This window comes from Pimephales promelas, chromosome 21 (genome assembly GCF_988280905.1).
Source record: "Pimephales promelas chromosome 21, fPimPro1.hap1.1, whole genome shotgun sequence".
Lineage (NCBI taxonomy): Eukaryota > Metazoa > Chordata > Actinopteri > Cypriniformes > Leuciscidae > Pimephales > Pimephales promelas.
In genome coordinates, this window is record NC_142789.1 from 30,273,721 (window position 1) to 30,295,578 (window position 21,858).

The window sequence follows — 21,858 nt, forward strand, 5'->3', positions numbered from 1 at the left end:
TCAGTTGTATAATGCGTACATATTCTTCTCATTTAAATAATCTAAATACAATCTGTGATGTTTGATTGACAATTTACAAACAAACAGTGTGTGTTCACGACGTCACAGGCCGAATCCCAGCATCCCGTGCGGCACCCGAAGTGTGTGAGTCCAGAGTCCTGATCTGGGATAAATACTGAGCAGTGGATGAGATCAGTGTGAGCCTTTCAGAGGAGGCTTTCTCAGGATAGAAACATACCACACACACACACACACACACACACACACGAGACAGAGACGGATGAGAGCAACCATTCACAGCAGAGAAACGCATCACTTCCTCCTAAATCTCACAATTGCTGGAGATCAGGAGAGGTGTGTGTGTGTTTCAGACGCCCCCGATTAAATCACACACACTCGTTAGTGTTTACAGGCTCAAACTTCCATCTGTGACATCACACATATACACACACAGCTCACATTTCACCCCAAAATCAAGAGTTTTTTTGTTGTGCATTATGACAATGGCACTTTTTTCCCCAAAATTATGATGACTAAGCAAAAACATTCCTTGTGCGTGTGTGTGTGTGTGTGTGTGTGTGTGTGTGATTTTAATGCATCATTTTAATCATTTTAATATAAAAATCCAGTTTTTGGCATTATAACAAATACAACCAGTGGGATGTTTACTTATATGAATGGCAAATAAAAATTATTATATTTAGAATTTATAAATGACGTTGATTTACAAATGTTCCGCGGGATTTACATTTTCATGAAAATAGTAAAAAAAATGCACAAAAAAAAAACAAAAACAAAGAAAAAAGCTGAACTTTGTTTGCTCGTGACCAGAAATATGACCGTTCTTCAACATCGCATGACACACACATTTATTGTGATCCGGTTCGTGTGAACGTGATCATTCGGGCGACACATCAATCATCTGATGTCAGCAGGAAGGGGCGTGTTCAAAACAACACTGTCAATAAAGCGCAAATGTAACATGAACGACATCCTTTCCCCTTCAAAAAAATAAAAAAGTTGGATACCTAAATCCCGAAATCCCAGTGAGTTTGTTCTTTAAATATCCTCTATGTATTGAACAGTATGTACAGCAGGTGGCGCTCTCATCATACACACACACACACACACACACACACACACACACCTGAGCACGGAGAGTAGGGGCTGCAAGGCATGATGGGATGTCTGAGGGCTGCCGTCGAGTGTCTGTGTGACGGAGTAAGAGTGTGAGCCCCTGAGGGCGGCCGCGGGGGTCATGTGACGTTGACCTCGAGCAGGTGCTGGTCGTTGGCGGGCAGCACGAGCACCTGGCGGCCCTGTGTGCCGGTGAACACCTGACCCGGGGCGAAGGCCTGGCGTTTGGGCATGGGGACGCCCCGCGCCGGCTGCTCGCCCAGAGACTGAACGCTCCCGCGGCTGCGCAGACTCGCCGTGTCCAGGTGATCCTCCACCGCTTTATCCAGCAGAGACACACTGTCGTTCTCCACACACGAGTCTGAGGGAGCACACACACACCAGTCAGGACCAATCAACACACTCAAATCAATCAGAGAGAGACGCACTGAGACGCCCAGAGATACTGATTTACATATTAGGAGATTAAACATTTTTACTGCTGTTTTTTTTTTTTATATATATTATTAAATAATTATATTATTATATTATTATAATATTTTTTTTAAGATATTATCATCATCATTATATCATTATATATTATATTTATTGTATAGTGTTATGAATGTAATGTGCAGATGTCTTTCACCACGCCAATAAAGCTATCTGAATGTTGAATCTTGAGACAAACGGCCTTCACTATGAACCGCCAAAATAAAAGTCTGTTAAATTATGGCAAATACAACTGATGAATGGGGAAAAAAAAGTGTCGGGCTGTTTGTGTTTGTGTGTGTGTGTGTGTGTGTGTGTGTGTGGCCGGACCTGAGTCGGGTTGCGTGGCGCTGGCGTGATGTGGCCGGTACTTGAACACACGGATGTTGGGGAATGGCAGCCGACCCGCGAACAGTGGCATGACCTCCATGTGAACTTTGTGTGTCGCCATGGCAGCCGTCGGCATAGACACGACCCCTGAACTCTTGCCACACACCGCCCAGTTACTGTGGTTGTCAATCACTGCAGACACACACACACACACACACACACAGATAAGCCTAAACTGTTTTATGTTTTCAAAATGATGATATATATATAAAAAAAAAAAATAAAAAACTTCAGTGTGTTTGTTCAATTGGAAAGTTGACATCCTTTAATATTTTATACATTTTTCTTAATTATAATGCAGATAATTATTGCAGTTTTATATTTAAAATCCATACAAAACAATTCCACAGCAATGATGGGGAAAGAATTCATACCTTTGGGTTCAAATATTAAATTGATGTAAATTAATATTTAACAACACAATCACGTTCACGGTTCTCTGATGTTGGTTAATGGTCACATGACATGCAGGTCAACAATTAAATATTTCATTTTTTTGTTGGGGCGTTGATTTATTTTTATTTTGTAATATTTTTTAAATAATTTATTCATTAATTTGACATTTTTATGATTGAATTATCATTAGCTTTTCATTAACTCACAAACACTATTTTGAAAAACATAAAATATATATATTATTTGATAATCATTCATTTTTATTTGTAATATTTACCAATTATTTATTTATTAATTAGGCATTTTTGCTATTTTATTAATTACTTTTTTTCATTAACTCAAAAACCTCAGCTTGAATAACATAAAATATGAAATATTTTATTTAGTGATTTATTTTTATTTGGATGTTTTTCAAGCTGGGGTTTGTGAGTTAATGAAAAACAAGTAATTAATTAAATAGTAAAAATGGCAAATTAATTAATAAATAATTAGTAAATATTACAAATAAAAATTAATCACTAACATTTAAAAATATATTTGATATATTAAATCATAAAAATGCTAAATTAATTAATAAATCAATTATTTAAATTAAATTAAGTATTTGTATATTTTTAATTGATTAATTTGACATTTTTATAATTCAATTAATTTCTACTTTTTCATCACCTCACAAACACCAGTTTGTAAAACTATATATATATATATATAAATAAATGTATGATTTATTAATGAATGACATTTTTATGCTTTAATTAATTTCTAGTTTTTCATCAACTCTCAAATACCAGTTTGGAAACCATGTAAAATAAAATAAAAATACCAATTTTGTTTAGTGATATTTTTAATGTTTGTAATATTTTAAAAATATTTATTAGTTAATTCAGCATTTTTGCGACAGGCGAGTGTGTCGTACCTTCATACATGAGTCTGGCGGTGCGCAGGCCTTCGCTCTCGCTGAGCTCCTCATCCTCTGGGTCCGCGTCACTGGGTTCAGTGAGGCGTGTGAGACACACCTCCAGCCTGCAGAGGGCGCCGGTGCGACAGTGCTGTTCGCCTGCAGGGGGACAGATCTCCGCTCGCACGCTGTACAGAGTCTAACACACACACACACACAGAAACACCTGAAGCATTGACCTGACGCTGCGATCTGCTTTATTATACAACACAGTGTTTCAAAGCAGCTTTACAGAGGTAACAGGAAAATAATGCAGCAAAATTTGTTTCCAGAAAAAAATACTGTCACAGTCCAGCTTAAAAGGGTGGTGTAATGCCCTTTCACAAGATGTAAAATAAGTCTCTGATGTTCCCATAGTGTGTGTGTGTGTGTGTGTGTGTGTGTGTGTGTGAAATTTCAGCTCAAATAGCCCACAGATATTTATATAACATGTTAAAATTGTCACTTTTTGAGGGTGAGCAACAACACGCCGTTTTTGTGTGTGTCCCTTTAAATGCAAATGAGCTTCTGCTCCCGCCACAGGGGGCGGAGCTTCGAGAGCTAGTGTGTCCTGAACATTTCAAAAGCGTTTATCCTTTAATGTTGAAAACGGAGTCAAAGATGAGCGACTCTAGAAGTGCCGACATGTAGAAGCAACAGGACATTTCTGAACGGTTAGTTTATGAGTTTATGCAGCTGATGTGGAGTTACCCATATATTAGCATATTCTGCTATGATCATCTATAAACCGTGTTCAGTAAATCTCTCCCTTTGCTTTGAGCTTTATTTTTTGAGCAACATTACACACTCACTACAGCAAGACAAGTGACATCATAAACAACCGCCCCTTTAAGTAAGATCAGTGAGGATTCATTTTGTTGTAAAAAAAAAAATAAAAAATTATGTGTATGTCATCGTCCAGCTCAACACAGTTCTCATATAATGCTGTCAATGCAGCAGATCAATAATATTGCTGAATATTAAATGAAACGTCAGTGTGTGAGGTACGAGACTCACTGAAACTCGCTCCACCGTGAACTCGTATCTGTAGGGTTTGAGATCGGCGTCCGGCGCGTCTGCGGGAGCGAAGCTGGCCGAGAACACACACTGCAGAGAGAGAGGAGGGGCGTCGCGCCAGCGCAGCTCCCACACGCTGAACACACACTGCTGACTGAACACCACCTGAACACACACACACACACACACAGTGGCAATTGATTTATTTTTATTTGTAATATTTTAAAATAATGTATTAATCAATTTGACATTTAATTATTAGCTTTTCGTTAACTCACAAACACCAGCTTGGAAAAAAGAAAATATATAAAAACTGTCTTTGTTAGTAATGATCAAATATAAAACTAAAACACTGCTTAGTTTTCACTGTATGAATTAAACATGCACAGATTCGTATTAAAGCTACAGGAGTTATTCAGCCGAGCCGAGAGCAGTGAGTGAGCGTCTTTTGTTCATAACCCAGTAATTGCAAGCCGTTGTGATATGCATATGTATATTTCGATATATTACTAGTTATAAACATCCCAGACCTCCTCCAGGGCCAATCAGAGTGTGTGTATGACTCACGCTGTGTGTCTGAGTGTTGAGCGAGAGCAGCTCCAGTGACGGCGTGTGCTGGGTCTCCGCTAGCGTTTGATTGGTCAGCTGAAACTTAGTGCCGGACACATTCTGAAGACAAACCTGGATGAACTTCCTGTTAGGATAAAACCAGACAGGACACGCATCAGAGCACTGCACTGGTTGCTATAGTGACCATGAGGGGTCGTGAAGGGTCAGGGTCAGTACCTGCGTCCCACAGACAGCAGCGAGTGCTTGACTTTAAACGGCACGTGGAAGGTGAGAGAGACCAGCGTCGAGTAAATGGACCAGGGACAATCAACAGACACCTGCAACACACACACACACACACACACACAGGCTTCAGTGACATTCTTTGTATATTTATTATTTTTATAAATATTTATTATATTAATTATTTAGATTTTTCCAGGCTTGAAACCACAATTTCAAACTTCTATGACGGTAAATAAATTTTTCTCTTTTATATACTATACACTCAAACACACACACACACACATATATATATATACATATTTAAATCTAAAAAATATATGTTTAGATTTAAATATTTATAAATGGTGTCTGTATTTTTATTAAAATATGATATATAGTTACTGGAATATTATAATAAAATTAAATGTTGAAGTTTGGTTTCATGACATGACAGATTTATAGCAGCTAAGATCACGGCTGATGATATCAGCTAGATAAAGCTAAAACAGTGTGCGCGGCGCGCGTCTCGAACCTTCTGGTCGATGAGTGCCGATCCGCTGGTGAAGCGCGTTCTGCTGCGCGACCGGTGGCTGATCTGACCGTTGGTCAGGTGATCGCTCTCACCCCGCGCAGGGCATGCTGGGATATGGCACAGCACGTCCAGGAGGAACTCCAGCGTGTGATAGGGCGGCGTCAGAGGAAGAGAGATGCTCGTCACCTTCTCAGACGACTGGATGGACAGAGCGCTCTCACACACCAGCTCTGAGACACACACACACACACACACACACCAGTTTAGGCTTCGCTCTCATAGTCCTTAATAAATATAAACATAAAAAGAAGCAAAACACTGTATTTATCAGAGCCCGTCTAACGGAGAGCCTTGTGTATTATCTTGGTTGCAGTTCATTATAATTCCACTGGGGGTGATCACGGGCGAGAGCAGAATGAATGGGAGTCTATGGGGCTAAACGGCTAAATGTGTCTCTTTCTCCTGCTTGTCGTTAAATTAACACAGATTTTATTGTTGATTCCGCAAGTTCAATATAGATTATAGGCCAAAAGTCGAATGAACGAGTACTTATGTCCTTTTGATTTCTTACAGGTTAGGCCGTTGTTGGCCGGAGCACGCTAGCATTCTGCTATTGTGTGACGTCATCGCATCTTTGAACGGATTTTTTGAACAGATAAGTGAACTTAAAAATGCAATTTTCAGCTGAGTGTATTATCTTAGCCCTCCCTTTTGAATGCAACTTTCAAATTACTGGACAAAAAATTACATCCTGAGAAACGTGGGTTTCTGGGGGTGAAACCCCATTGACTCCCATTCACTCTGCACTCGACCGCGAGCGCCCCCGCATGGACAGAGACGCGTTACTGCAGCCAGTCCAGAACCCGGAAGTGACCAGCCAGTGCCGATTCTCTTCAATTAGACATTCTCTGGTATTTATTCAGCACACCTGTTTCTTATTGAACACACTGAATCTGTGTAGCATGTTTATAAATTAAATGCCTATTTTGTCTACAGACCCTTTACAAATGTTCTCAGAAGTGAAGTGTGTGTGAGTGTCTCACCTCCGCTGCTGCTGATGATGCGGGCGGAGCAGGAGCACGAGTGAAGCACTGGCATTGAGTCTGTGTTGCTGAGCTGAAGAGCGTCGCCCTTCTTCACGTTGTAGTGACCCGTCAGGATCGTGAACTTCACCTGCTGAGGTAACCCGGCCAACAGGGTCTCTGAGAACACACACACACACACACACACACATCAGAAACAGAGTCTGATAAAGATTCCTGAATGAGCGATGAGGACACGGACACTCGTGTGTGTGTGTGTATGTGTGTGTGAGCGACTGACCTGTGAGAGGCTGGATGGTGAGCTGAGGCTCCTGGGAATAAACCTCATACTGAACCACCGGGTAAATGTGCGGCAGAACGAACTGGACCCGGCCTACAGACGCACACAGCTGGCGGAGTGTGTACGTGCCCGGCTTCTGGCTCTGGGGAGATCACGGACTTCATTCAAGAAAATCACACACATTTATACAAACAATCCAGAGATTCAGTCGAAACCCTTTTACCCAAAATATTTAATAATCATACTTCAATAGAGACATACTTCACAGTTCTCTGATGTCAGTTTATGGACACATGACATACAGGCAAAGAAATAAAATGTATATTTTAAAATAAATATATATACACATACAAGTGAAACTCGAATAATTAGAATATGGTGCAAACTTAAAAGGTGAAACTAATATATTATATAGACTCATTACATACAAAGTGAGATATTTCAAGCCTTTATTTGTTATAATTGTGATGATTATCGCAGCTCATTAAAAACATTTTCAGAATATTCGAATTATGACTTTGTGGTTTTTATAAACTGTGATCCATAATCATCAAAATTATAACAAATAAAGGCTTGAAATATCTCACTTTGCATGTAATGAGTCTATATAACATATTAGTTTCACCTTTTAAGTTGAATTACTGAAATAAATGAACTTTCGCACAATATTCTAATTTGTCAAATCTCACCTGTAATTTTTCCATTTTTTTCCATTTTTTATTTTTAATAAATTTAATTAAATGATGAGCTTTTCATGCAAACAATTTTCTCAAACGCAAGGTTTCGTCTCACGGGTGCGGTGAAGACGATGCTGTTGTTGCCGGGCACCAGCGTGACATCATCGGCCTCCAGCATCTGCGCCCCATCCTCCACGGCGAGAGGAGCCGCTGCAGTGACGGGCGTCTCCAGAGAGGGGGCGCTGTCCTGGACCCGCATCAGCAGGTGCATGTTCTTACACACCACGCCGGCCGTGTTCAGCGCGCCCTCCGACGGGCTGTGCTCCTGGATCTCGCAGAGCTCCAGCGCCGGGGACCCCGACGCCACACTGGCCCCCGGGAACGTGACGGTGCCGTCCGGGTTCTGGAGGGCCCGTTTCTGAGCCGTGGAGCCGGGCATCTCCAGGGAGAAGTGGATGCTGGCGGAGAGATGCTCCACCCGAACGGGGACGGGCATCAAACTGCAGAGACGCAACTCCAACTGCAGGGCGGCGCCAACGTGCACCAGCGCCGAGGCGGGCCGGAACCGCAGCTCGTGGAGCCGAGTGAACGAGCTCATGCTCAGAGACACACGCGCATCTATGAGGAGAGAGAGAGACACCGCAACCAGCATCATGTGACCTGAAGAACATTTATAGTTTTGCAGTTTATGCATTTGGAAGACGCTTTTATCCAAAGAGACTTACAGGTGAAACTCGAAAGATTCGAATATGGTGGAAAAGTTCATTTATTTCAGTAATTCATCTTCAAAGGTGAAACTAATATATTATATAGACTCATTACATGCAGAGAGAGATATTTCAAGCCTTTATTTGTTATAATTTTGATGATTATGGCTTACAGCTTATGAAAACCACAGAGTCTTCTGATTTTTCGAGTTTCACCTGTACATTATTTACACATTATTTAAGGTCGCTTGGTTTTACTATTTTCCATTGAGTCTGATTCTGCTTAGCTACTTCTGTTTTAACGTTGCTCTCGTTTGTGTTGTGTTATGTAGGTACTAATTTGTTATAGTTTCTGCTGTTCAGTAAAGCACTATGGCCAGCCAGTGGCTGTTGTAAAAAAATATAAGTGCTATTTAAAATACTTTGTGTTTCAAGGTACAGATTTACATTCTTATCAGTTCTTGCTTTCCCTGGGAATCGAACCCTAGCTAAACTAGCACTAGCACTTGGTGAACACACTGACCGTTGCTCTCTGCGTTCTGGCTGGCGAAGCTCAGGATCTCCTGGCAGAAGTGCTTCCTCTCCTCATCGCTCAAGTTGGCGTCACTGGCGAGCAGAGCGCTCGTCTGCAGGCATCTACACACACACGGTCAAAGAAACCACACACACACACCACAGACAACACTAGGGGTGCAATGGGGTTGTGATTACTATCATAGAGTGAAAGTTTATCAATTGGACGTGTTTTGTCTTGACAATTTACACATTTATTTTATGCTAACCGCATGAAATTTGGCACAGGTGTGTATTTTTATTGTAATTTTACTATTTCACCGCCATTCCCTTTAAAAAATCAATTTTGCCACACAGAATACTCCCTCTCAGCGCAGTGGCGCCTCCAGAAATTTTTCGTAGGGGTGGCCAGATGGGGCCAGTTAAAATCTTGGGGTGGCACAACAAAACTACAGTATAAACCATAATTTCAGAATTGTTTTCTACTGTTGTAATAAACCAGCCTGTAGAAAACTATCAGAAAGACTTAAGGAAACTCCTACTGATATACTTTGGTTTATTGTGTAATATTTAATGTTACTAATGATATTAGTAGGGCCCAACTAATATATTACATTGTATATAATGATATATATTATATGATATATAAGGGTCCTTGCCCCACAGCAAATTTCCAGATACTTACATAATTTTGATGAATTTAATCATTTTTAAGTTATTAGTTTGCAGTGTAAGATTACAGTTAACACCTTTAAATATTACATAAATGTATTATGAATTTTTAATACACTTAATGAGTGTATACATCAGCAGCAAAAAGTAATTCTTGAAAAAATCTGCACAGTAATTTTATAAAATCTAAATATGTTAATAAAAACAAATTACTATTAGTTCTCTTTTAAAATTCAATCAGGCAATCATGTCACAATTTTATATTTATATATTAATGTCAAGAATTCAGAAGTGCATAGCCTAAACTACAAATAAATTATATACAATTAAATTATGCTTATTTAAAATGTATTGAGCAGGCTAGGTATAACAAAATATATTGGCTTTTAATAATATTTCAGTGCGCAAACCCATGATTGAGCCCGTTCTTGCATGATTACATGAAAAACATCGCGGGTGCAGAATGATGTGCTCAAAGCAACATGGAGTCACAGTGTGCAGCAGCACTGCGCTTCATAAGTGTGCATTTAAAAGCTCATGTCACAAATCGAAAAAATGTTGAGCGCACAAATCCAAGTGCGATTTGTTCCTTTGTTTCACAGTTATTGTGCGTTTGATGCCGATTCATAAAATTGTGATATGTAGCCTATGTGTGATCTAACAGAACACGGTAGTGAGTCGCTTAAAAACAGCAACAAACTCCAAGAAAATAAAGTAATTTTATGCGAATATACAGACTTTTATCTACAGATCATGCATTTATAATGTCAATATATCATATTGGAGAGAGTTTTACCGTGCATCCAAGAGGCGCGCGTGCTGTTTGAATATGAATGGAGAATGATGACAGTCGCAGAGGAGGGAAAACGAGTTTATACTTTAATGATGTAAATATACTTCTGTCCCTCACATTAAGCTATGGAATGACTTCAGATGACTTTGTCACCCAAACTGACGTGAAAAAAGCGGGAGGCGCCGAAAAGCGCGCTGTTTGCATCCCTGCCTGTCCAAACGTGGCAAAAACACACCTAAAAGCTGCTGTATACCATTTGGCACTTAAAAAGCACGTCACGACACATAATTCCCCGTCTTCTTTTACTTAAGAATATTTTTGACTTATTTATAAAATGCATAACTGATGCTACAAAAATTAATACTGGCCATTGGGGTGGCCAATGGGGTGGCCAGGAGTCGGCCAGGGGTGGCCATGGCCACCCCTGGCCACCCCCTGGTGGCGCCATTGTCTCAGCGGCGTTGGGCCATTTAACTATAAAATGATAAAAAATTTAAAAAAACTATAAAATGATGCAATCTTTGTTAAGAAGCTTTCATTTTGTTGGCAAGGCTTCAAATGTTTAATTTTTGACTATTTTTTTGCCAGATTTTTACAGGTTTGGTCTATAAAGCAAATACTCGCTTTACTGCTTATTCCAAAGCATTTTGGATAAATTGTGCAACGATAATTGTGTGGGTGTTGCATGTTGGTATGCATGTAATAATAAAAATGTGTGTGTGTCTTAGTAATATTTGAGAGAGAAAAACTCAACTGCAAATCTAAAATCCAATCACTGTGTGACTAGTGGAGTTTGCTGGCACCCAGTGGGGAACATCTGTTACTGCGCCCACATTTGTTGTGACATCATCCTCAATTTTGGAAAACAACTTGATTAGATTTATGGCTTTTAATTTATATCAGTTTTAGTGTTCAACTTGTTTCATAAAATATATATTTGATATAAAATAATGTTCATAAATAACACGTGTTAAACACATGAGAAGATCAGACGCGAGTGAAGGATACTCGTCCATCTTCTGCAGCTGCTTCTGACACTCCGCGATCTGCTTGCGTGTGTGTGTGAGCGGCAAACTCCAGCTCTCCGACACGTAAGACTTCAGAGAATCCAGAAGGAAGTTCTCAGCACTTTGAGGGTCTCCTTTCCTCCTGCACACACACACATGATTAATCACACACATATACAACCCGCCTCCCTCTTGTGGGCGTTATAATTGTTTCGGTTCCGTCAGGGATTTATATGATTTATATGATATGCGTCGCTCACATGTAGAACTCGGCCAGACTCTTCCCAACCAGCCGAGCCGAACGCATTCGCCCGATCGCCCTGTACATCTCCATCGCAGCGTGAGATAGCTCCTGAACACACACACACTCTCACAAATCATGCATAAAATAACCCTAGCACTAAAATAAACACACGTGGATTAATCGTGAGTGAACGCTCACCAGATAGTGTTTCTCGAAGGCCTCCACGGACGACAGCGCCTCCTTGAGTTTTTTATATGGACTCTGAGGGCTGTTCGCTGAGAGAGAGAGAGAGATTACACACACATTTGAGGATAATGTAAAGTGCTTTCATTTAAGGATAATAGACCTTATTCAGAGCAGCGCCATGACAGGTATGAAAGTGAGGCTGTGAGGGATAGGTATCCGCTGTAAATAAAGCTCCGAGATTACTTACAATTTTCTACAGCTTACGTTGTCGGGAATTTTTTGTCAATGGAAATTTCTTTGAAAGATGTTTCATGAGCAGAACAATCCGAAAACACATTAAATAACAGTACAGCCCATTGAAGAGATGCAAATCTATCCCTCACAGCCTCGCTTTCATTCTCATTAAAAATCAAAGATGGCGCTGCCGTGAATAAGGCGTATTGCGATTTTTTAAAAAAGATGATATTTATTTATTTTTTATATTTTTTATGATATTTTTTTTCTTTAGCTAAGCAAAGATGGCGTTGCCGTGAATAAGGCATATGTAAAGATGATATTTGAGGATAATTACCCGTTTCAGGTCTCTCTGCTCCCAGTCCGGCCAGAAGGTCCACGGTTTTGTTCAGGTCCTCAGAGTTCGGGCCGTTCTCGGACATCAGACCACACAGATCTCCCAGAGACTTCAGCTGCCAACACATCAACACATGCTTGCTGGATGTTTTTAAGTAAAGGCAAGGCAAGTTTATTTATATAGCACATTTCATACACAGTGGCAATTCAAAGTGCTTTACATGGAAGAAATTAAAATAATCAAAAGAAATCAGAATAATTAAAACAGTTTAGAATAAAAAATAAAATGAAGTACAGTAACAGTCGGACGAACAGTGACGCTAAACATGCATATATTTTGCAATATGTATATTTATGTGTGAAGGGATGAGTCTGAACACACACCCTGAGTTCCCTAAAGGACACTGACTGATAAAATATGTTGTTTTAGAAGGGAAGTGTCGCACCTTCTCAGTGGCGTATGTCCACAGGCCCACGGTGTGCGAGGCGTTCGCCTCCAGTTGAGCCCGATCGCAACAGCCCTCGATCCTGTGCAGAACCTCCAGACAACTGAGAAACACCCAGCAGTCCAGAGCGCCACTCACCACACACACCTGCAGACAACACACACATCATCATCACAGAGAAATACACACTAGAGCCTGACCGATAAAGGATTTTGAAGGCCGATACAAATATTTGTGGGTTTTAAAATCCGATATATCGGCCGATATTTTTTAAATTTCAGAAAGGTGCAACAAAACATTAACAGATTTCCCTAACATTAGTTATTTGTAGTTATTTATGAGTTTTAAACAAAATAATATGATAATGCATTTTAAAAAGAAACTTTCTAAAAGTTTCTATTATTGTCACAACAGAACAGATTGATGATAAGGGCATTAGCTAGCTTTATGGTTAGCTAGTCTATGATGAACCATAATTTAGCAATGGATTACGTCATACTGCAAATTGTAAAACACACAATTTCAATATAACAGGCCAAGGAAACTTCTGCCGACCACAAATTTTGTCATGCTTATTAGAGTTAAGAGAACTGATGCGGATGATCAATGCATGTCTCGTGACAAACTCAACGAGTGTTGCCAACAGGAACGGTGTAGAGCGCCCTCTGGTGGACAAACTATACAACTCCAACACTCGTGACATGGTTCAAGCGTGTTTCGTCCGTTTTTATTTTATTTTTGAAATATTAATTTATCGCCATTATAACCGCCGATACCGATAGTTTGGAAAATGCCTAATATCGGCCGATAATATCGGTCTGGCTCTAACACACACACATCATCACACAGAGAAATACACACACAAACGCACACAGAGAAACAAACACACACACACAGAAACACACCGAAACTCTTGCACACAGTTGTTCAGCAGTTCGAGTGCACGGGTCGTGACCTCCCAGGGCCTCATGAGGAAGATGAGCAGTGTGCACTGACTCACACACACACACACACACCTCCAGCAAACGCAGCTCTTGCACACAGTTGTGCAGCAGTTCGAGTGCGCGGGTCGTGACCTCCCAGGGCCTCATGAGGAAGATGAGCAGTGTGCACTGGCGGGAGAACATGTAGCTGCGCAGGTCCAGCAGACTCGCCTCTCCTCTCTGGATCAGGTCTCGCTTCTCCATGTCGATGGGTCTGCGCAACAGAAGCCCGTTCCAGCTGCGCACCGGCTCACAGAACGAGCCCAGCCAGTTCGCTCCATCTGAACACACGCAAAACACACGGGACTGGAATAAAACCTGTGTGAGCTGGGCCTTATTTACCTGAACCCACCAATCACACGATTAAAATTAACCCTTTTTACTTTCTTTACTTCTATATACTTTATCATTTTAGATATAATTTATGAATTAAAAAATATATTTTATTCTATTTTTATTATATATTTTTATAATTAAAGTTATACTTTATGCATTTTTTATTATTATTTATCATTTTATTTGATTAAAATATATATATATAACATTTTAAAAATATTATATTCTATTTTGTATAAATATATTTTTTAAAGGTCTTTATTTGTATTATATTTTTATAATTGAATATATATATACTTTTATAATATAATTGAATATATATATTTTATAATTGAATATATATATATATATATATATATATATATATATACACACAGTTAACACATTCAATATTTTATTTCATATTTGTATTATATTTTTAGTTGATTATATATGCAAGTATTTTATTTCATATTTATTGCAAAATATATTTATAATATTTTTTAAATATTTTATTCTATTTCCATAATTTTGTTTTTATTGATATATTAAACTATATTTATATTATTTACAATTTAAAATGTAAAAAATATTTTTTATCATTTAATTTCATATTTATTTAAAAGAAAATATTATATTTAAAATATTCCATTACTACAATTTGATTTAAAACTATTTTTAACAAATAACACACATTTTTATATAAAAAAAAAACTATAATAAAGTATATAAATATTTTTTAAAAGAAAATATACATTTCATAATTTATCATAAAACTTTTTCAGCCCTTTTCCTTTTCTGCTGTAATCAAAGATGTTTGGATCAGGTGAAAAATAACAATGGCCAATAAAATTGAATTATAGCTTAACATTTCACAACCTAAATAAATCCTGATGGCCAACATCCCTAAAGTCCCTCACTACATTCCTTCCCAGTTAATATTCTCACACACAGTAGTTAAATGCGTATAAGTTTAATCATATTGCCTTTGAAACATGAAGGTCTGTTTTAATTATTAAATGTTAAATATTAAACACAGATGCTGTTTTACCTCCAGCGCCGAAGTTGAGCACATACTGAGTGAAAAGAGCATCGAGTTCGTCATACTGGACCAGAGCGTCTTCAAACTGTTGCAGCATCTCGAACACAAATGCCAACTCCTCCTGCTCAACACACACACACACACACACAGTTTTACACAGCGCTGTGTGATTGACAGCTTCCTCAGTGGCGTTGGGTATCGTTTGAATTTTAACGATTTTATCGATTCCTAATTTTGATTCCAATTATGAAAAAAAAGGTAGATATCATTCACATTTAGTGTTATTGCAAAACATGTAATTGTAGCTGAATGAATTTCACAAACACAAATCAACAGGATAAAGAACTATTACACAATTACAAAAATAGTTATGCAGTGAAGAACGAGTGAATTTTCTTTCATTTGTGTGATTAGTGTGATTAGTGTTATTAAAGAGACGGCAGGAATATTAGCGCTGTCCCTTTAAGACTCGCACAGATCTAATATATATAAAACATATACATTATATATACTGATACACGTGTGCAACACTGAAAACACTGAGTCGTCTCGTGCTTGAAAAGTCATACTGAAATGCTCACAAAGGAATCGAAATTTTAACTTTATAAGAAAATTCACAAGTATCCGATTCCAGACCTCAAGTATTCGCTTACCAACAGCCAATCACACACCTGGACCATGAAGTAGTCGCAGAAGCTCCAGCCGGGCTCGGTGCGCTTCTCCCGCAGCGTCCGCATGTCGTCCTCGAAGCGGCCCAGGTTCCTGGTGAAGGACATGAGCAGGAGCGTGCGCAGTTTCATGAGGAACGACCCCCACGACTCCTGAGAGCGAGACGACTCCTTCAGAGGGTCCGACAGAGACACACACCTGACACACACATCAGATCAACACACACAACACTGGCTGTGATCAATCAATGAATGCTTTTTAACACACACATTAGATGGTTAAATCACATGATTACAGCATCATATTTAATTAGGATTTCAAAGGCAGTTTACACGCTTTCACTGACTGTGGTTTAAATCTGATAATACGGGCGGATCTGTTTCATAGTTAATAATTATAAAAATAAATATATAGAAAAAATATTTAATACAAAGTAAATACATAATAATTATAAAAATAATCATCTTCTCTGAGATATATTTCTCTCAATGTCTCGGAGATATATGTTTTTTATTTATTTTTTATTATTATGTGACACTTATATTTTCAATATTATATTTTGTTCATATTGAAAAATATTCTAATATAAATATAATTAACAATATATATATATATGTAAAATATAATAAAACTATATTTGACTTTTATTTTTTATATTTTATTTTAATAATAATTTGATGGATTTTTTAAAACTAAAAATATATGATGAAATATTATAAAGCATAAAAATAGCTCAATATCTCTATGTAATTTTATCATTTTTAAAAAACTTTTTTTTAAAGTTTGGTACATTGTTTTTTTTTTAAATATAAAAACAATTTAAATATAATAAAATGTAAAAATATATAATATATAATAAAATAAAAATATACCTTTATTTATATATATATATATATATATATATATATATATATATATATATATACTGTATGTGTATATATATATATATATATATATATATATATATAATTTGATTTATATTTATTTATCAAAAAACAAACCAATATAAGATAAAACATGATAAAGTATAAAAATAACAAGTTTAGTTTATCAGGACGATCATTTTCAAACACTGTGAAATGAACGTCTAATAGTTTCTGTTCAACAGCGTCTATAATAACCAGAGTGAGATCTGTGTGTGTAGTTTGTTCACTGAGCTCAGTCACACACACTCATCAGCCGGGTCTTCACCTGTCGCTCTGCTTGTTGCAGAAGTCGTTGCGGATCTTGTCCACGATGGAGGTGCGTGGCAGGATGTTGGTCTTGTTCTTCTTCTTGTTGTCACTCTCCACCACAACGATGAGCCAATCGACGGAGCCGTGGAGACGCAGGACACCCTGCCAGCGCTGCATGTCCTCCTTCACCGATGCCTTGTACACCTCGGTGTCCTGACACACACACACACACACAGATGGACACACCAGTATTTTACATTATTTCATTGTGTCGAGTTACATTCAAGATATTTTAAGGCATGGAGACATTTATTCAAGGTGAAAACGATTAAATATGTCATTTAGGTGATCAAAGATGAGTTTTAAGGGATATAATTATAGATTACAGGGAGCAACAGGACTCTGGATTACAACATAACCTTTTTGAAACTCATACTCTAGATAGAGAGTGCACAGTACGTCCTGTGGGACACACACACACACAACTATGGCCGTGTTTCAGATGGGAGACTCACACAGCAGTCGGTCCAGTAGATGTGCAGAAAAGGGAACGTCAACAGCGCTTTATTTCCCTCTTTAGGAAGAAGTTCCTCCTTAAACTGGACGAAATTAGCCTCCAGGTAGATCATCTTTGGTGCTCGTCCGTAAGACCTGAGACGAGAAACACACACACACACACACACACACATTAGTACAGAATAGAACATTATTCTATTGTGCTTTTTCCCATGATCATCGCATGATCATCTCTCTTTAGTGTGTTTGATCACTCTATATGACGTCAGTGTTTCTGAACTCCTGAAACGCCTCCATTGTAGTCTCGCAACGCCTCGGGAACACGTCACAATATTCCTCATTATAATAATAAATGCGCAGAATAAAGGGGCGGGGCCTGGTTGAGTTAGTTAGTAGTGTGTTAAACTGACGGTTATGGAAAGGGGCGGGGCATTTCCCAAACACACTCGAAGCGCTCGACCAATCACAACACACTGATCCAGCCGACCAATCAGAGCACAGTGTGCTTTTCAGAAGGCGGGGCTTCATCGAGACAGGAAGTAAACAGAGCGTTCCTGACAGACTGGGAAGTGAGGAGCCGCAACAATGGAGAATATGAGGAGAATAATCAACATTCAAGTTCTAGAAGAGCCTGAAAACAACATCAAGACTGTAAAAGGGCAGAATGGGACTCTTTAATCAATCACTTCCAAATGCATTTCTTCTGAACACAACGTGAAATCACTTGAGTGAGTCAAATGACAGATATAAAGAGATATTGAGACAGTTCCAGATCTGGTTCTTTCAGGCTGACGGGAAAAACAGGAAGACCTTGATGACTGGATTTCCGTCATTCCTTCCAGTTCTGAAAGATCATGTGACAGAAATCCAGAGGCACACCACAGAACAGCATCTCAACACACCCCAACCAAACACATGAATCATGGGAGATAACAGCCGAGTTTCACTGCACAGCTCCGGTGGATCGGCTTTAGATATGACATTACGCCCTGAAGGAGGATAAAACCTCAAGAGAAGAAAGAAAATACTCTTTTGTGACTCTCAAAAGGGAAAGAAATACCCAGTATCCTCTCTTCTCATCAGATCTGATGTATGAGAGCCGGTTCACGGTCACAGAGCGTGTTTTATAAAAACTAACACATAAATCGCAAGAGCTTTTCTACAAACCTCAAACAATTGGATTTTACAGTAAACTAAATAATCACCAGCTCAGTTATCATTAATGTCACACACTGTACGACAGTCGAGACGCGTTAGAAACGGGCACACACAAGAAAGCTCGTCCAGAGTTGTGCATCATCAATCAATGTCACGTTCGGTTACACTGCTCTACGTTACAAGCGGGATTGAAAGAAATCTCTAATGTTCATTTTGGTCACGGCTCGTCTTGAAAAACAAAGACAATTTGACGGTCTAAGATCAGATTTGATTGCAATGGTCAGGTTTCAGGTTCTAGTCTGGGACAGGTTTAGCCCAGTGTGCACCCGGCTTAAGGCATGAAGATATTAACATTATAAACATTAATAATCATGATTTTTTGTAAAGCTGCTTGAGAAAAGTGCTGTGTAAATGATAGTGTGTCAAATCATTTAGTGTGCTTAAGCCCCACCCCTTCAAGCTCATTTGCATACAGGTTTGAGTGCCACGCCCACATCTCAACAAACGATGCACAGAACCAAGAGCCTAACATTGATTATTTTCCGATAACCTGTTAAACTCGAATATGCATCACAATGCGGAAGATCTGATGCCGATTCTGACCATATGTAGTTAGATATTTTTATATAGATATTTATATCGCTTTTTTTCGCCTTTGTCGCCATTGGCTTATGGCTTGCTCAGTTGGGGACATTTAATTTTAGATTTAACAATATTATTACAACAGTATATAATACTAATATAACAATATATATAATATAACAATATATAATAATATATAATATAATACGGCAACAATAATAAAACATCAGCTGTGCAGCGAGAGAATATGCGGTAGAGAAGCAGATCTCACCTCCTCCACTCCATGGGTTCTCTGGGCAGCTGTTGGGTCAGTGAGCTGTACAGGGCCGTAAACAGATTCTGATCGCCCGCACCTGCTCACACACACATTACCACGTCATGTTTGCCATGTAAATTTCACTGTGAAACCACTAACAAAAATCTACAGTGCTCCATTCTTTGTTTATACCTGTTTGTTAATGGTCATGTATCATTTAAAGGTGCAGTAAGCAATTTCAGAGAAACACTGTTGATATTTAAAATCACAAAAACATTCACGCCCCTTCTCTATAGCCCTGCCCACAAATTCACAAACATGCTTATGCAACATAGGCCCCTCCCTCCTAGTGAGCTGACACACCCCTTCATGCTGATTGGCTACAAGTGTGATTTGGTGCTTTGTCTAATAGAATTCTAAGAAATCACTTACAGCCCCTTTCATATTCATCAGGGTTATTATAGTTAATAAAATAAGCATAAAAAACATTTAAGTTACTTGAAATAAAAACAAACGTTCCCTGAAATAAAATGTTAAATTGTTAATTGTCTTAATTAGTTTAAGTTGATGTACTTAAATATATAAAACTGAAATCAAAACATTAAAAACAGTTTAGAGTTTAAATAAATATATAAATAAATTACAATTCTCACACAAGCAGCTGTGACTGATATTCACTTACAGAAAAGTACTGTTTCTGTATCAGGTATCAGAAGATGGTACTGTGGTACTTTGAAATGTAACATGATACTAAATGATTAATGTAAGCTGATATTTACAGGTAGATATTTGCCAATCAAGACATTTGTCATAATTATGTATTCATGTTTAGGAAACTCACTAGTAGGCAGCCATTGAACAGTTAGTTTAGGCTGAAAACATTACCAGTCAAATACCAAAAAATACTGTGCTAAAGTGACTGTATTTGAAGGCATCAGGGCGAATGATTTTGATTTAAACAGATTCGCTAAAAATAATAATTCAAACCGATTCATGAATAAGAATCGATTCAGAAGAATGATTCGTTCGGTTTGAAACCAGGTTTACAAGCAATGTCCCGCGGAAAGCAATGTACAACTCATAATCTTTTTTTAAACGCCTGATATAACCCAACTGACAGGAGGAATATTATGAATCAGATGTCAGTGAACCATCACAACACACCAGAACACCGCTGCAGTCGAGCTGACAGTATATGAGGGTTATAACATCCACTCACAGGTCACTATGGGTTTGTTCTCCATCGTGTAGATGATGGGCTTCTCCTCATGGGTCTCCATGGGTTCCGTTCATCAGCATCGGAGTAATCGATCACATTCAACACCGCTGATGTATCGATGAGGCCCCGTCAGTCTCCATTTCCTATCTGCTGACACTGAGTGACGACTTCCGGCCCGCGTCTTCTTCTTCTTCTTCTTTCGTTTTTTGGCGCGTTGCAATCTTAGTGCATATCGCCACCTACCTTTGCTGTTATGCAGTCACGATTTCTTATGATCAGATTTTCCTTATTTTATTATTTCTTTACCTCTTCCTCAAATATCCATCCTTATTTAATCATTTGATGCTTCATCTTATTCCATTTCCCATAGCCCACCTGTCGCTGCGTGTTCAGCTCCTACAGACAGGACTATAAAATCTGGATTAGATCAAAGCATCCTTATCCTATATTTAAATCCTTTCACTTAATCCAGTACTATATATATATTCTATTAGTATTCTATATCCTACTCTATCTTTATTAAACTCATAACCCAACAAATATGCCAAATCCTTATTAACTTTCCCTCTTCCATTTAAATAGGTTATCAAATCCTTTCTTTCCTCTTCATACCTTTTACAATCATATAACACATGCTCCACTGTTTCTTTCTCCCCACAATTCTCGCATAACCCAGTCTCATGAGCTCCAATTATAAATAGTGTTGCGTTCAATCTTGAGTGACCAAGTCTCATCCTAGTCAATATGACTTCTTCTTTTCTATTTCTACCATTTATACTTTTCTTAGATTCTACCATTTTTTTAATATTATATAAATACCGCCCTTTATTATCTGTATTCCAGTTTTCCTGCCACTCTTTGATAATATTTTCCTTAATAATAGTTTTAACTTCACTTTTACTTAATGGAATATTAAAATCTATTTCTTCCCTTTTTAAAGCATTTTTTGCTAATTCATCAGCAAATTCATTACCAGCTACTCCTACATGCGCTGGTACCCAACAGAACCCAATTTCTACCCCTTTTCTTTGTATTCGCCATAATAATGATAATATTTCACTCATCAAATCTTCTCTGGCCGTACAATGAGTAACTAGTGATGTTAATACAGAAGCAGAATCAGAGCATATCACTATTCTGTCTGGTCTTAC

The 21,858-nt window shown here is 38.3% G+C and overlaps 1 protein-coding gene across 1 annotated transcript; it reads right to left on the reverse strand.

The window, feature by feature from the left end:
• Nucleotides 1–846: 846 nt before the first annotated feature.
• Nucleotides 847–20,881, reverse strand: trappc10 (trafficking protein particle complex subunit 10). The gene is made up of 23 exons (XM_039690177.2): nucleotides 20,708–20,881; nucleotides 19,504–19,585; nucleotides 17,492–17,627; nucleotides 16,993–17,189; nucleotides 15,804–15,999; nucleotides 15,142–15,253; nucleotides 13,809–14,056; nucleotides 12,793–12,939; nucleotides 12,348–12,462; nucleotides 11,789–11,865; nucleotides 11,607–11,698; nucleotides 11,348–11,488; nucleotides 8,885–8,997; nucleotides 7,770–8,272; nucleotides 6,978–7,119; nucleotides 6,698–6,856; nucleotides 5,655–5,884; nucleotides 5,135–5,235; nucleotides 4,916–5,042; nucleotides 4,349–4,513; nucleotides 3,311–3,491; nucleotides 1,939–2,130; nucleotides 847–1,498 (listed from the first exon to the last, which is right to left on the reverse strand). Exons 1-23 carry the CDS (start codon nucleotides 20,766–20,768, stop codon nucleotides 1,257–1,259), a joined length of 3,759 nt encoding a protein of 1,252 aa, XP_039546111.2. The 5' UTR covers nucleotides 20,769–20,881; the 3' UTR covers nucleotides 847–1,256.
• Nucleotides 20,882–21,858: the final 977 nt, after the last annotated feature.